At 32.7% G+C, this 14,304-nt stretch overlaps 5 protein-coding genes across 5 annotated transcripts; all 5 read left to right on the top strand.

Annotated features, from left to right (window-relative positions):
* The first annotated feature begins 1,203 nt into the window (after positions 1 to 1,203).
* LOC100796236 (uncharacterized) lies at positions 1,204 to 1,823 on the top strand. Its single transcript, XM_003543314.5, has one exon. It carries the CDS (start codon positions 1,315 to 1,317, stop codon positions 1,579 to 1,581), a length of 267 nt encoding a protein of 88 aa, XP_003543362.1. The 5' UTR covers positions 1,204 to 1,314; the 3' UTR covers positions 1,582 to 1,823.
* Positions 1,824 to 3,862: 2,039 nt separating this feature from the next.
* LOC100795714 (uncharacterized) lies at positions 3,863 to 4,417 on the top strand. The gene has a single exon (XM_003543313.5). It carries the CDS (start codon positions 3,997 to 3,999, stop codon positions 4,267 to 4,269), a length of 273 nt encoding a protein of 90 aa, XP_003543361.1. The 5' UTR covers positions 3,863 to 3,996; the 3' UTR covers positions 4,270 to 4,417.
* Positions 4,418 to 6,659: 2,242 nt separating this feature from the next.
* On the top strand, positions 6,660 to 7,430 carry LOC100500480 (uncharacterized). Its single transcript, NM_001248017.2, has one exon. It carries the CDS (start codon positions 6,760 to 6,762, stop codon positions 7,030 to 7,032), a length of 273 nt encoding a protein of 90 aa, NP_001234946.1. The 5' UTR covers positions 6,660 to 6,759; the 3' UTR covers positions 7,033 to 7,430.
* A 1,376-nt stretch (positions 7,431 to 8,806) lies between these two features.
* On the top strand, positions 8,807 to 9,352 carry LOC100305628 (uncharacterized). Its single transcript, NM_001251263.2, has one exon. The coding sequence runs from the start codon at positions 8,854 to 8,856 to the stop codon at positions 9,124 to 9,126; it is 273 nt and encodes a 90-aa protein (NP_001238192.1). The 5' UTR covers positions 8,807 to 8,853; the 3' UTR covers positions 9,127 to 9,352.
* Positions 9,353 to 10,231: 879 nt separating this feature from the next.
* On the top strand, positions 10,232 to 10,858 carry LOC100795182 (uncharacterized). Its single transcript, XM_006594802.4, has one exon. The coding sequence runs from the start codon at positions 10,376 to 10,378 to the stop codon at positions 10,646 to 10,648; it is 273 nt and encodes a 90-aa protein (XP_006594865.1). The 5' UTR covers positions 10,232 to 10,375; the 3' UTR covers positions 10,649 to 10,858.
* Positions 10,859 to 14,304: the final 3,446 nt, after the last annotated feature.

Here is a 14,304-nt window from a genome sequence, read left to right as displayed (position 1 = left end):
AATTTGAAAAATAGAAACAACTATATGTAAAATAAGGTAAAATTTAAGGATCAATTGAAATGAAATTAAAGTTTACCATGCTTATTTATAAAGAAAAAATAAGAATCTGTTGCGACAAAAATTAAATTTATTTATTTGTAGGAAGATAAAATTTAAGAATCAATTATTAAAATTAAAATTTAGAATGCCAATTTAAAAGAAGATAAAGTTTACTCTTTACTTGTTTTATTATTACCAAGGGTTTAATCTTGCGATGATTTATCTTTCAAACAAACTAACATGTCTCTGTCGACCATCTTGATTTCGTGATCTACCTCTCCAAAATTATAATTTTTCTATTATGATTTTGATGATATCAATGTTTCTAATGAATATAGCCTTGTCCATGAAGAGAATTCCGGAAGGTACGCATGATGATGAAACGACGTTATTAAGTAAAGCACATTAATGATTGGTCTAACAAGCTGCACACAGCACTCTCCATGTCCATGTTATTGGAATTGGTAACTTTTAAAAAGGAAAACAGAACACGCATACTTGAGTTTACACCATTCCTCGTAACAAAACACACACTAGCACTCGTCTAGTAATTAGTGATCCTCAAGATGTTATGGTATACACGCTCTGTATTGTACTGTATGTTTCAGATTAGGCTATTAATTCCATGGCACAAACAACATATGAATAGAAAATTGTTTATTTGAGTTTTCAACATATGTTTAGGATGCGCGATGATAATCTAAGCAAAGACCGAAATCCTTCTACTCTGCATAATAAAAGACAATTTCGTGTGCAAGTGTAAGTGGGCGATGCTAAATAAATACAAAGTACTACATTATTGGATTGGTGGCTATCTTGGTATGCCCCCACCCAATCATCATCACTTAATGAACAATGGTTTCACTCCCAAACTACGGGTTCAAATTTACATATATTATGGGCTTGTGGCAAAACCATGTGCCAAATGGCCTTGCAATAATGCAATTGGCAGCAGACAGCAATAATTAAAAATGCAAACTCGACTAAAGTCTAAAGAATAAAGACAAAGGAGAGATATCTATGTGGCAATTAAGATAGGGCTAGTGAAAATGAAAACCTCTGGCTATCCACACAGTTCAAACCACCTGTTAACAAACCAATATAGCATCCGGTTTTTCCCCCCTAAGCCTCACGTATTAATCTATATAAACACCAAAACTCACACTCACTTGTAGTCATAGTAGCAACTTCAACTACTGATATCATATCACAAAACAGTGAAGGATTATTAGGGAAGTTTTATTAGTTTGAAACCGCACCAATTTATTATATAACATGTGTCGTGGAACTTTTGTGGTTGCAACCACTGTTGGAGTGGTGGAGGCGTTGAAGGATCAAGGGTATTGCAAAATGAACAACACAATGATGAAGTCGGTGGCTCAACAAGCCAAGAGCCACTTAGGGTCAGCAACTCGGGCCAAGAAGCTGGCTTCTCCTTCTCCTTCTTCTTCTTCAGCAACTTCAAATAATGAGAAGAGAAGGATGGCAGAGGAGTCTCTCAGAACAGTTATGTATTTGAGCACCTGGGGTCCCAATTCTTAGAGTTAGAAAACATTAGATTAATGATAAATATTAGTATAATTCAGCAAGGCACAAAAATATGATGCCAGTGATGATCAGCTCAGCCACGTAATTCTATAAAACTGGAGAGTGCTCATAACATATAGCACTGTTGATGGATTGATTGTGCAAGGTTTTGATCCTTATTGATTGTTGGTGGGTTTGTATGTGACTGTAAATTGCCATATCATATCAATAAAAAGTTACGTGCTTTTGCACGGAAATTAGTGTGATTTCTTTTTTTTTTTTTAATTTCCTAAAATTTTGGTAGCTATTCTTACAATTACAAATTTTCATTCAAAGCTTTCTTTAAGTTCATATTATCATAGAGCGAGATCTTATATTTATCAGTGGCACTATGCTATGCCTAACTAAATCACAATAAAACACTAAAAGCGTATTAGATTATATTTGTATAAAATATATTCCTATAACACATTGAAAATAATAGATGTCTTCTTATATCACACAATATAATTGTCCTTTACGATATTTATCACTTGCGATGGGTTTGATATTTTTATATAACTAAAGTTATATATATATATATATATATATATATATATTACACTAGGACCTTCGAATAGATCGATGAGAAAGATATTAAAAAACCTAAATAGATGCAATAAATAAATGAATAAAAATTATGTAAATAATATAAAAATTGAAAATAAAGGGTACCATATATTGCCTAAAAGCTTAATTTCCTTGTCTCCACAAATCCTCAATAATCAACAAAAAATAGGCACGATAATTAATAGTTAGAATTGGGTAAAATATCATATATGCAATTTAAAAAAACAAAAAAATGTGATTACTAATAACTTTAATGTCGACCCTAAAAAAAAAATTCATGTCTATATTCATGTATGATAGATGTTTATATATTCGAGCCTTAACTCATTGCCCACAATTTATTTTCATCCATGATTAGAATAAAGTTATTTTAAGTTCATCAATCCATCATAGAACTCGATTGATACTCAACTCTAAATCTCAGTGCACTTGAAATATTGAAACATAAGGAAAAAAAATTAGATAAAAAAAAGGAGCTTCCCAGCCTTCCCTCACTCTTCTCAAACAACAAAAGAAGGCTAAGGTAACAAAAGGCCAGAGTCCATATGTATTTTAGAAAAATGGGTAAAAAAAAGTTTAAATACATTATTATTAATAATAAAATAGAAATTATTAAATATATTTTTGTTAACATCAACTCTGACTCAACTGTTATTTACTCGTTCATGCAATACTCAGGATTTTATCTAGTTAAATACTTATCTCCCCATTTACCCATAGTTGTTAAAAATGATGGGTTAATACTTACTAATTGACATAAAGAAAGAGAGTGATAATTGTAGACTGTAGTGATATAATGTAATAACAAAAGAAAATTAAAGGAAAATAATGAGTGTTGATGTAATATTTATGGTGAAGAAAAATTCACCTATCATTACACTTAATAGTAAAAAAAAAAAGTGGATTACAGAAATCAATTTATGTTATCATATCAATCCTACTGTTGTAGAAATCTCATGTTAAAGGAAACAAGACCCAAAAGGGGAGGAGTTTTTTATATAACAAATTCAGTTGAAGTCAATGAAGAATATGTGCCACATCCTGTATACATATATAATTTTAACTTGTACTTTATTATTATTTTTTTATCACCACACCACTTAACATCGAGCATGGATTTTCGTCACTGTACTGTTTAACGCAAGTATCTCGTGCAGTTTTCTTGATTATTTACTTGCAGAATTAGGAGTTCCCGTGAAAAAAGGAAATGAATTTTGTTGTAGTGAAACTTTACTTCAATAACTATTACAATAAATTATTTATACAACCTTTTCCCATGAACTTTAAGTTCCGTACTATACGATTCTCCTTATAAACAATGAGCGCACTTAGCTGATAAAGCACTCAAAAACTCGTAAGCATCGTCATCTTTTGTCGCTTCCAATGAACAATAATCCAGCAGTATCAAGCGCAAGTTGAAGTTGTGTGGTCCTACAGCTACTACTATAGTGAAGTCTTTGACACAAATTAACTGTCGAGGGATTCTTAATTAGATATGTACCCATTTAAGATCCTTACCTACCAAACAAATTTAACACACGCATCACACCCCATAAACCAAAACCATGTGTGTGCCTTTTCCACTGCCTCTGGTTTTGCACACAAACTAAACTAGTGTCTGTGTTTTCCATTGTCTCAAGCTCACTATATATTTTAACAACAAACTGCACCCCATATTCATTCATCTTCATCTCATCAATCTTTTCAATTCTCTATGCACACATCAAACTCGACACTACCTTGTTCTTAAACTCACAACAAAAACTATTTGCATCACCAACTACTTTCTAGCTTATTATATATTCAAAAGTTGTGAAGAATATGAGTTCAACAAGCCGTGCTTGGGCTTGGACCGTGGCAGCTGGTGTTGGAGTGGTGGAGGCCATGAAGGATCAGGGTATCTGCAGGTGGAACAGTGTGATGAGATCAGCACAACAACATGCTAAACATAATATGAGGTCTTTGTCTCAAACCAAGAAGCTTTATTCTCAATCATCTGTTATGGCTTCAGCCAAATTGAAAGATGAGAAAGCTAAGCAGTCAGAAGAGTCTCTGAGAACCGTCATGTACTTGAGTTGCTGGGGTCCCAACTAAACACAGATGCATGGATTTTATGCAATTCTGGATTTCTTTTTTTCTTCTCTTCTTGGAATATGAATTGCAGGAAGATGAGAAATGGAAGACTCAAAAGATGCACCAATCAGAGAAGATTCTCAAGTAACATGTTACATGGATGCTAATATGCTATGCTTGAACACCTGTTGATCAGACCGAATCAGAAGCTGAACTGAGAATATATAGTCTGAAGCATGTCTTCTGCTGCTGGGGAGAGACGTATGGATTGGATTTGGAAGAGTGCGCCAGTACCAATTCATGGCAATCGCCTTAATTTGATCGATAATCATCTTTGGAATGATGAAATTTGAGACAGCAATTGCTACATATGTATACGATTTTTTACATGATGAACGGGACTATGTGTTATGCTGAATAATTGTAAAGTGTAACTTATATGCCCAACAAATATAAAGAAATGACATGTTTCTCTGAATTTTTCCTGTGTTATTTTTTTGGTGGGAGCCCCACCTAGCTTGTTCAATACAAGAGTTTAAAACTTATGCTGTTCAATAAACATAAAACTTTAATGCAACAGCATTTCACTATTTTTCCTGGTTTCAAGGAATGGTTGATTAAAGTGGGTCAATTTTACAAACCAATTATCAAAATTAAGTTATGAAACTATTTACTGAGAAGTTTGTTCCATCAACTTGAAATTGCCACGTGGCTTTATTTATTTTTTTAGACGATGGTCATTGTAGTTATGGTTGTGATTGTTAGCATGGTAGGAGTCATTGGCAATGTCTATAGCATTGATAGTCACACGAATTGGTTTCTTTTTCATAGAAATAAGGTGGTAATTTTGAGTATACAATATTTGGTCATTGGGTCTGCTGTAATGTGATTCAAATAGCAAAAGATAGGGGTCAAAGGATTGTTCTGTAATATGGGATAAATATTTCTGCCTCAACTATGATATATAGGATATGAGATGCGCATAAAGCTTCAAAAGTCCTTGAATTTTGAGGAATAAAGTTCAATTGATTCTGTACGAGAGGAATGTGTTCAATTAGTTTTCAACAAACATAACTATGTATGCAGTTCTATTTTTTATCCCAGTATTATTTTTGTTTGCAACACATGACTAGAATCTAAAGTAAAACAGAATAAACCCACACAGAACAAACATGATTTAGCGAAGTTCGACCATGTGCCTACATCCTCGGAGAAAGAAGGAAAATGGACCAATGTCCAATTATCACAATAACTGTTAAGAATAGTCCCACATCGGGTAATTCATGAACATGATAAGTGCTTATATAGTTGGGTAGACCATCCCCTTTTGAACCGGTTGATAATAACATTGGGGAGTCAGGAGAAAGTAGGAGTGTATTTCATGGCATGAATTTATTTGCAGACAGCCAGACACAAGTTCTATGGAAAGGATTGTGGTAAATATCAATGCGGCAATGAGCCAAACAAAATAAGCCAAAAATTCTCTTTATTATATATTAACTTCCATGCACGGTATCTAAATCAACAGCAATTTTCTGTTGAAAAAAAAATATAATTTTCTTAAAGTTGATAATACACAGCTGAGATAAAGAAAGATGAATAAACTCAAAATCTTAACTAAAACAAAATTCTCTCATATTACAGGAACAAAACAATGATTTCAAAGTTTTGAATAATGAAAAATAAAGAATTTCTTTTAGAAGAATTGAAATCAAAACTAACTTATTTTATAAGTACTAAAAACATTTTTAAACTTTATTTTTCTATCACATGATATGACTTATTCACTTCTCTCTCTTTGCTTCTCCAGGCATTAACTAAAGATTTGATATCCAGAAATGTTTTTTTTCCAAAGTTAAGAGTTTTTTTTTTTACGATTGAGTTTTTCTTCTTACAAAATGAATTTTTATCAGAAAATAATATTTTCTTACCAAATGATTTACCTTCCAATTGAATTTTCATGCGTCTTATCCACACATATATCGGTAACGTTAATCCAAATATGATAAGGTTCGGCCTCACCAATTTATATCTCTATACCAGTTACTTTCAATCTCTGTAGTGGTTTTGGTTCCACGGACTAAACCACGGTTCCTATATAAGATTCACCTACTAATAAACAATGTTGGTAGATAGCTGATGCATCATCTTTTGTCGGTTCCAATGAGTGCAAGTTGAAGTTGTGTGGTCCTACAACTACTAGTGAAACAAACTGTGGATAGATTCTTAATTGGATAACCCAATTTAGATCCTCACCTAACAAACAAAACACACGCAGCACACCCCACAATCCAAAACCATGAGCCTTTTTTTTCCACTGCCTCTGGTTTTGCTCACAAACTAAACTAGTGTCTGTGTTTTCCATTGTCTCAATCTCACACTATATATTAACAACAACCTGCAACCCATTCATTCATCTTCAACTTATATTCTCCATAAACACATCAAACTATTAGCAATTTAGCACCTTCTACTACTTTGTAATCGTTCAAGAGTTGTGAACTGTGAAGAATGAGTTCAACAAGCCGTGCTTGGACTTGGAGCGTGGCAGCAAGTGTTGGAGTGGTGGAGGCCTTGAAGGACCAGGGTATATGCAGGTGGAACAGTGTGATGAGATCAGCACAACAACATGCTAAACATAATATGAGGTCTTTGTCTCAAACCAAGAAGTTTTCTTTTCAATCATCTGCGATGGCTTCTGCCAAATTGAAAGATGAGAAAGCTAAGCAGTCAGAGGAGTCTTTGAGAACAGTTATGTACTTGAGTTGCTGGGGTCCCAACTAAACAAAGATGCTAAGACTTCATGCAATTTTGGATTTCCCTTTTTTTTTCGCTCGGAATATGATGAGGAATGAAAGAGCCAGAAGGTGCACCAATCACAGAAGTGTCTCAACTCCCAACTAACATGTTATGTTACATGCATGCTGTTGATTTGATCCGATCGAATCAGAAGCTTAATTAATTGAGAAATGAGTCTGAAGCATGCATTTTGCTGCCTTGGAGAGACATGAAATGGATTTGGAAGAGGGGTCATCATTGGAATGATGAAATTTCAGACAGAAATTGCTATTATGTATAGGATTTTTTATATGATGACACCAAGGTTATGTATTATGCTGAATAACTGTAAGATGTAATTTATAAAGCTAAACAAGTCTTGAGAAATGACTTTTCTCTATGAATTTTTCCTGTGTTATTTTTAGTAGCATCCCCATCTTATTATGAAAAAAGTTAATTAAAGGAAATAAGACTTATGCCGTTCAATAAACATCAAGCTTTAGGATTTCACTTTTTTTCCTGGTTTGTGCTCCTAGATAGTATTGTAATATTGACCAACACGTAATAGTCACTCAATAAAAGTAAATTAATTATATAGTCACAATATTATTAGCAGCCCATTTCGGAGTGATCATGGAGAAACAAAATACCCAAACCTTTTTCCAAGCACCTAAGATTTGCATCCCATAAAGGAATGTCACAGCACTGCAATTTACCTGATAATACATCATGTGAAATTAACTCTGTTCGGAATTTAGCTCTTGTGAACAGATGTAAATACTGAGGAGGTAAGAATACATTTGCCCAGGGAGAAAATAAGAGTATATCTATCATTAATTTAAATTAAAGTATTTCATAATTATAATTAACTTCAAATTTTATATCTTTAGATTAGCTACAATAGATTATTCCAATTACAAGAGAATCTCAGAGATTGTGAAATTCTGAATTTATGTCAATGAGGACTCAATTCATTTCGGAATGACAAAACCTGTCCCAGAATTATTTTACTTTGTTCATTTTAGTTGTAGATCCCAATTTCTATCGCGATAATTTTTTTATTTTAATATTTTAATCTATTTTAAAAACAAAATGTAAAAGTAAAACTGATGCAATTATTGTCGAACAATTATTAAAATCCTAAATTAGTTCTTTAATGATAAGATTAGGACAATAAGTCAAAAAGCAGGATTAAACTAAAATATTTTAGGTTTAACTAAGTTCTTATCACTTAAAATGTTATGATTCTTTGATTTCTTATTAATATTTTTATATGATCTTTCATAAAATAAATTATAAAAAAATTACCCTTCCATTCGTATGTTTATCTTTTACTCAATTCTTCTAAATATCGTGTTTTTTTTTCAATTTTGAAGATTAAATAAAAAAAACTCACAATAATGAGTTTAAATGAAATGAAAAGTTAAATAATAAAGAAAAATATTTTATTAAATATCCATTTAAAAAATAAAAAATGGAAGTAGAAAAAAACTGAAAAAATTTGTAGAAAATATAACTAATCTAGTATTTTGACTAAGAATAAAAAAATCTTGTAATTTGAGTAATTTATTATCTGTGGTCCAAGGTCCAAGTGAATGTCCCCATTCATCCCATTATTACGCTGCCGCATGTTTTTTCCTTTTAATCTCCGAAACCGCTTAGATACAGCCTCTGGTTTCTCCAAATTAAACTTTTTTTCACCAAACCACAAGCACATAGTGGCTAGTAACATATATACTTTACTCCTCTCTATAAATAAGAGTACATCTTAATTATAAGAGTACATCTTTATATCTGTGAACTGTGAACATCATCATCACAATTAAGATGAGTAGTGCAACAAGCAAGGCTTGGATTGTGGCAGCGAGTGTTGGAGCCGTGGAGGCTTTGAAGGACCAGCTGGGTGTGTGCAGGTGGAACTATGTTTTGAGATGTGCTCAGCAGCACATGAAAAACCACTTTAGATCCTTGTCTCAAGCAAAAAATGTTTCTTCTTCATCTGCTCTTGTTGCAAGCAAATTAAAGGGTGATGAGAAGGCTAAAAAGGCTGAAGAGTCCTTGAGGACTGTCATGTACTTAAGCTGCTGGGGTCCTAACTGATCTTAAAGGAGAGAGATTTTCTTAATTGCTGGGGATTAATTGTGATTTGAAATGAATATTGCTTTGTGTAAATAGAGATATGATAGATTGTATGAAAATTGTAATGCCAAACAATATTAATTAATATACTATTCAATGATGAAAGTGTCTTCATCAGATATATCTATGCTTCTCTTGTAACAGAAACAAGCAGTTTAATTGTAAATCAGATATATTAATTTTAATCATAATATTATTTATGATTTATTATTTGTTGTCATTAATTAAAATGATAAAAAAAATATTCCAGGCTGCAAAAAATTTTAGTGATGATATTATAGAAAATAGAATTCAAATAGAATTTTTTTATAAGTTTAAAATTCAAAATAATAATTTTAAATTAAAAAAATTATCATACAAAATTGTTAACACATTTATTAATACATTAATGCAAGGTCAAGTTGAATACTACCTTATATCATTAAAAATTTATTTCCAAAACTTTTTCTTACTAATATTTTTTTTCTTTTTTTACGAATAAAAATTCTTAAGACTTACTACTTAGTTCAGTAATGAGAGTGAGACCTACATAAATGTAAAATAGAGATAGATATCGAAAATTGTTAAAACAAATAATTTGGTATTTAAATATCTTAATTAAGGTCTAGATTTGAAAATGAAATTGCAACTAAAAATATGACTTTATTGGCCAATCCAGATTAATTAAGTGTAAAATAACCATACAGATAGATTCCTTTTGGCTAAGTTTGGATTATTCAATTCAATTAATGCCTTGAAATTAAGAAGTAACAAGAAACCAAGTGGATTGATTCTCTGCGCAGAAACCGGGGTCGATCTAGCATTAATTGGTTTTATGAAAGATATAAAACGGGGTACCCACGTTGTCTTTTACTCAAGCACAAGAATCTCCACGTGTAACTTAATCTTTGCTCTGCAATGCAACTGGTGGCAACGTGGCACATAAATAACAGACAGGTGGCCCTGCAGTGTAACAGTAAAACAGGATACTGAGCAATTAAAAACCATTTCATTTTCCCCCAAAAAAAATCGCATTTTCTTTTAAGACCGACTTTTGCATCCCTATATATGTCTACCCTTTCACTCCATTTCTTCAATCAAAACCAAAAACTACAAATCTGCTAGTATTTCCTTCTAATACATAGTGAGTTACACTATTATCAACTTGAGGTTGTGAAGAATATTAAGAGTGTGTCACATCACTTTTACTACATTTACTTGCAAGAAATCGATGATGAGTTCAAGTAGGAGAGCATGGACTGTGGCGATTAGTGTTGGAGTTGTGGAGACCTTGAAGGACCAAGGCCTCTGCAGATGGAATTCGGCTTTCAAGTCAGCTCAACAAAGTGTGAAAAGCCATCTTAGATCTTTGTCACAGGCAAAGAAGCTCTCTTCTTCATCTTCTGCTATGCTTTCTAGCACACTGCAGCATGGAGAGAAGGCCAAGCATTCAGAAGAATCCTTGAGGACCGTCATGTACTTAAGTTGCTGGGGTCCCAACTGAAGGAAGAGAAACACAATGGAGAAAAAACAGACCTGTTTTTTGAATCTAGACCATGAAGAAATTGTGCCTAGAGAATGAGATTCTCCTTTCCTTTTTGGCTTGTATCCTTTCATGTATATTACAATTATTATTGTAATTATTTGTTCATTGTGACAAATTGGTGTAATCACTAATCATGATGAATATTAACTCACAGTCAAATTTCAACTATATCGAAAGGTTTCGTTAATACTAAATTACTAATAACCTTACTCGTTTATTTTTTTTTTCACAATGTCTCAGTTGTTACATGTCTCCCTTTTAATAAAATATCAATATGTGTTAGTTAGTTTGTTGAAAGTTAGTTTAGTTGGTTGAAACTAGTTGTAGTTAGTTAGTTTAATTTGTTGGTAGTTGTTGTTATAAGTGATTATACATAACCATCTCTATAACTTTTAGCATTGATTTAATATACAAAATTTTATTCAGTTTCCTATTTACTTTTTTCCCTAGCTTTCCTTGCAAGCTTTCTTGGTTAGCTTTGTATTCAACAATGACAAGCACGAGATTTATAATGGTATCAAAGCATTTCCATTGAAGTGCTCTGCTGCACAACTCCCTGGCCTTGAATTTTAGTCCTTTTTCTTTTGATTCCTTCATCATGACCAACGATTCCTCTTCACAAGACCAATCCTTGAATGTTCATAGTCCATACTACCTTCATCCAGGAGAAAATCTTACAATTGCATTGGTTTCTCCATTTATTGATCCGACAAACTACAACTCATGGAGTTGTTCGATGCTTACTGCATTAAGCGCAAAAAATAAAGTCAAACGTAGATGGATAATGGTGATTTCTTGGCTTGTCCACTCGATTACACCCTCGATAAGGCAGAGTATCTTATGGATGGATAATGCTAGAGACATTTGGAATACAGTCAAGATACTCACAAGGAGATCTGCTGAGAACTTCAGAGTTGCAGTAAGAAATGGTTTCTACAAGACAAGGTGATCAAAGCATTACAGATTACTTCACAAAATTGAGAGTTATTTGGGATGAATTGGAAAGTTACAAGCCTTATCCAACATGTTCATGTAATTCAAAGTGTGTATGTGATGCTTTTACTAGTGTCATGGAAAGAAAGCAACAAGATCATGTAATGCAGTTCCTTAGAGGTTTAAATGATCAGTTTAGTATTGTGAGATCCAATGTATTGACGATGGACCCATTACCAAACATATCCAAGGTTTTCTCATATGATGTTTAGTGGGAAAGACAGATCAATAACAATTAATTAACAAGAAGCATGAGTCTGATCAATGCAATAGGCAACAATTCATTGAATTTTGGGCATTCATGCACTTATTGTGGGAAAGATAATCACACTATTGATGGATGTTATAAGAAGAATGGTAATTCCTCAGAATTATGCTTCTAGAGGACGAAAGGGAACTCAAAGCAATCCTGGCAGAGAAAATTTAGGAGCAAAAGAAAACAAGGTCTACACATATTGTGGTTTTTCTAACCATATTGTTGATGATTGTTATAGGAAGCATGGGTACCCACCTGGACACAAACTTTACAAGGTTCAAAGTCTAAACATAAATAATGTAAGTGTTATAAGAGAAGAAGGTGATGGCTTACCCTTAGATCGAAATCAAGAGACAAAAAATAAAGATGTGAGATTAACTACCTAGCAATATAAAGCCTTGATGTTATTACTGCAACAACAAGCTCCAGCCCAAAACAATTCACAAGTAAATCAGATTGGTACAGTTACTAACAAAGGTAGTATACTATTTGCTACTTGTAATGTTAGCAAGACTAGCCAAGATTAATGAATTCTTGATTCTGGAGCCACACATCATGTCATAGCCTTCTTATATTTATTTTCTTTATGTAAGAAAATAAAACCTATAATAGTTAAGCTTCCTAATGGCCATATGGTTACTGCAACCCTTGTAGGCAAAATTAAAAATACTCAATTTTTGTATCTGGAAAAAGTTTTATACATTCCTAGTTTTCAATATAACTTGATTTCAGTATATAAACTGGTTTCTTCCTTGCCTTGCAAACTAACATTTATGAATGATAAATGTTTTATCTAGGATATGAACTACTAAAAGATTGGTACAGTTGAGATGGTGGAAGGACTTTACAGACTCAAGATGATTCCATTCAAGTCTAAGTACAAGTTTGATTTTGTTAATTCTAGTATTTCCAATGTTTCTGCCTTTTCATGTAATAGAATACCTATAGATCTATGACATTATAGACTTGGTCATCCATCTTTAGAAAGATTATTGTTATTAAAACAATTTTATCCTATACTTACATCAGATAAGCAATTTGTGTGTGAAACCCGTCATCATTCAAAATAGAAAAGATTATCATTTCCTAGTAGTGAATTGCATTCTTCTTGTGCTTTTGATCTTATACATGTTGATATCTAGGGTCCTTGCAATGTAACTTCATTAAATGGTTGCAAGTATTTTCTTACTATAATAGATGATTACTCAAGGTTTGTTTGGGTTTTTCTCATGCATTCAAAGGCTAAGACACAATCTCATTTAAAGAATTTTGTTGCCAATGTTGAAAGGCAGTTTGAGTCAAAAGTGAAAGTGATTAGATCAGGTAATGGATTAGAGTTTATCATGAAACAATTTTATGATTATGGTATTGTGCATCAAACTAATTGTATTGAAACACCCCATCAGAATGACATTGTTGAAAGAAAACATCAACATTTTCTCAATGTGGTTCAATCTTTGTTATTTCAATCAAATCTTCCAACTGTCTTTTGGTCCTATGCATTGGTTCACTTTATTGTTCTTATCAATTGCATGCCCTCTCCCTTTCTTAGCAATTATACTCCCTATGAAAAATTACATGGAAGCATCTATGATATTGAGTCTTTAAGAGTGTTTGGGTGTTTATGTTTTTCTAATACTCTAGCAGCTAAAAGAAAGAAACTAGATCCTAGGGCTGTCACTTTTGTATTTTTGGGTTTTAAGCCAAACACCAAAGGATTCATTATTTTTTAACTTAAAACCAAGGTTGTTTCTATCTCTAGGAATGTGATCTTCTATGAGTATTGTTTTCCATTCATTGGCCAAGACAAACCTGATCCTATCATTGTCCTTTCTATTCCTTTTTCTCAATGCATTGATCAATCTGAGGGTGTCTCATCAAAATTATCAATTGATCATATCATGCCTGTGTCAAATAATAATGATTCTGATCCCTTGACTTTAGAGCAACCCTCTAATATAACCAGAAGATCTTTGAGACAGACACACAGACCAAGCAAGTATAAGGATTTCTATGTTTCATACTCATCTTCAATTGTGGTCAGTTATTTTTGCGGGTACTTGTCTTTATCCTCTTAATTTTTTTCTTTCCTATAGCAGATTGTCTCTATCATTTTATCCATTACACAAAGTCTTGAACCTTGGACCTATAATGAAGCTTCTAAGGATCCTGTCTGGATAGAGGCAATGAATGCAAAGATTAATGCTTTAGAACTTAATGATACTTGGGTTTTGACTGATCTGCCTCAACATAAGAATGTTGTTAATTGGAAATGGGTGTATAAGATAAAGAACAAATCAGATGGGTCAGTGGAAATACATAAGGCAAGGTTAGTGGCCTAGGACTACACTTAAGTGGAAGGGCA

Source organism: Glycine max, chromosome 13 (genome assembly GCF_000004515.6).
Source record: "Glycine max cultivar Williams 82 chromosome 13, Glycine_max_v4.0, whole genome shotgun sequence".
Lineage (NCBI taxonomy): Eukaryota > Viridiplantae > Streptophyta > Magnoliopsida > Fabales > Fabaceae > Glycine > Glycine max.
This window is presented reverse-complemented; position numbering and strand designations above follow the sequence as displayed.

Coding starts and splice junctions, on each gene's coding strand:
- LOC100796236 (XM_003543314.5), top strand. CDS start 1,315: ATGTGTCGTGGAACTTTTGTGGTTGCAACCACTGTTGGAGTGGTGGAG.
- LOC100500480 (NM_001248017.2), top strand. CDS start 6,760: ATGAGTTCAACAAGCCGTGCTTGGACTTGGAGCGTGGCAGCAAGTGTT.
- LOC100305628 (NM_001251263.2), top strand. CDS start 8,854: ATGAGTAGTGCAACAAGCAAGGCTTGGATTGTGGCAGCGAGTGTTGGA.
- LOC100795182 (XM_006594802.4), top strand. CDS start 10,376: ATGATGAGTTCAAGTAGGAGAGCATGGACTGTGGCGATTAGTGTTGGA.
- LOC100795714 (XM_003543313.5), top strand. CDS start 3,997: ATGAGTTCAACAAGCCGTGCTTGGGCTTGGACCGTGGCAGCTGGTGTT.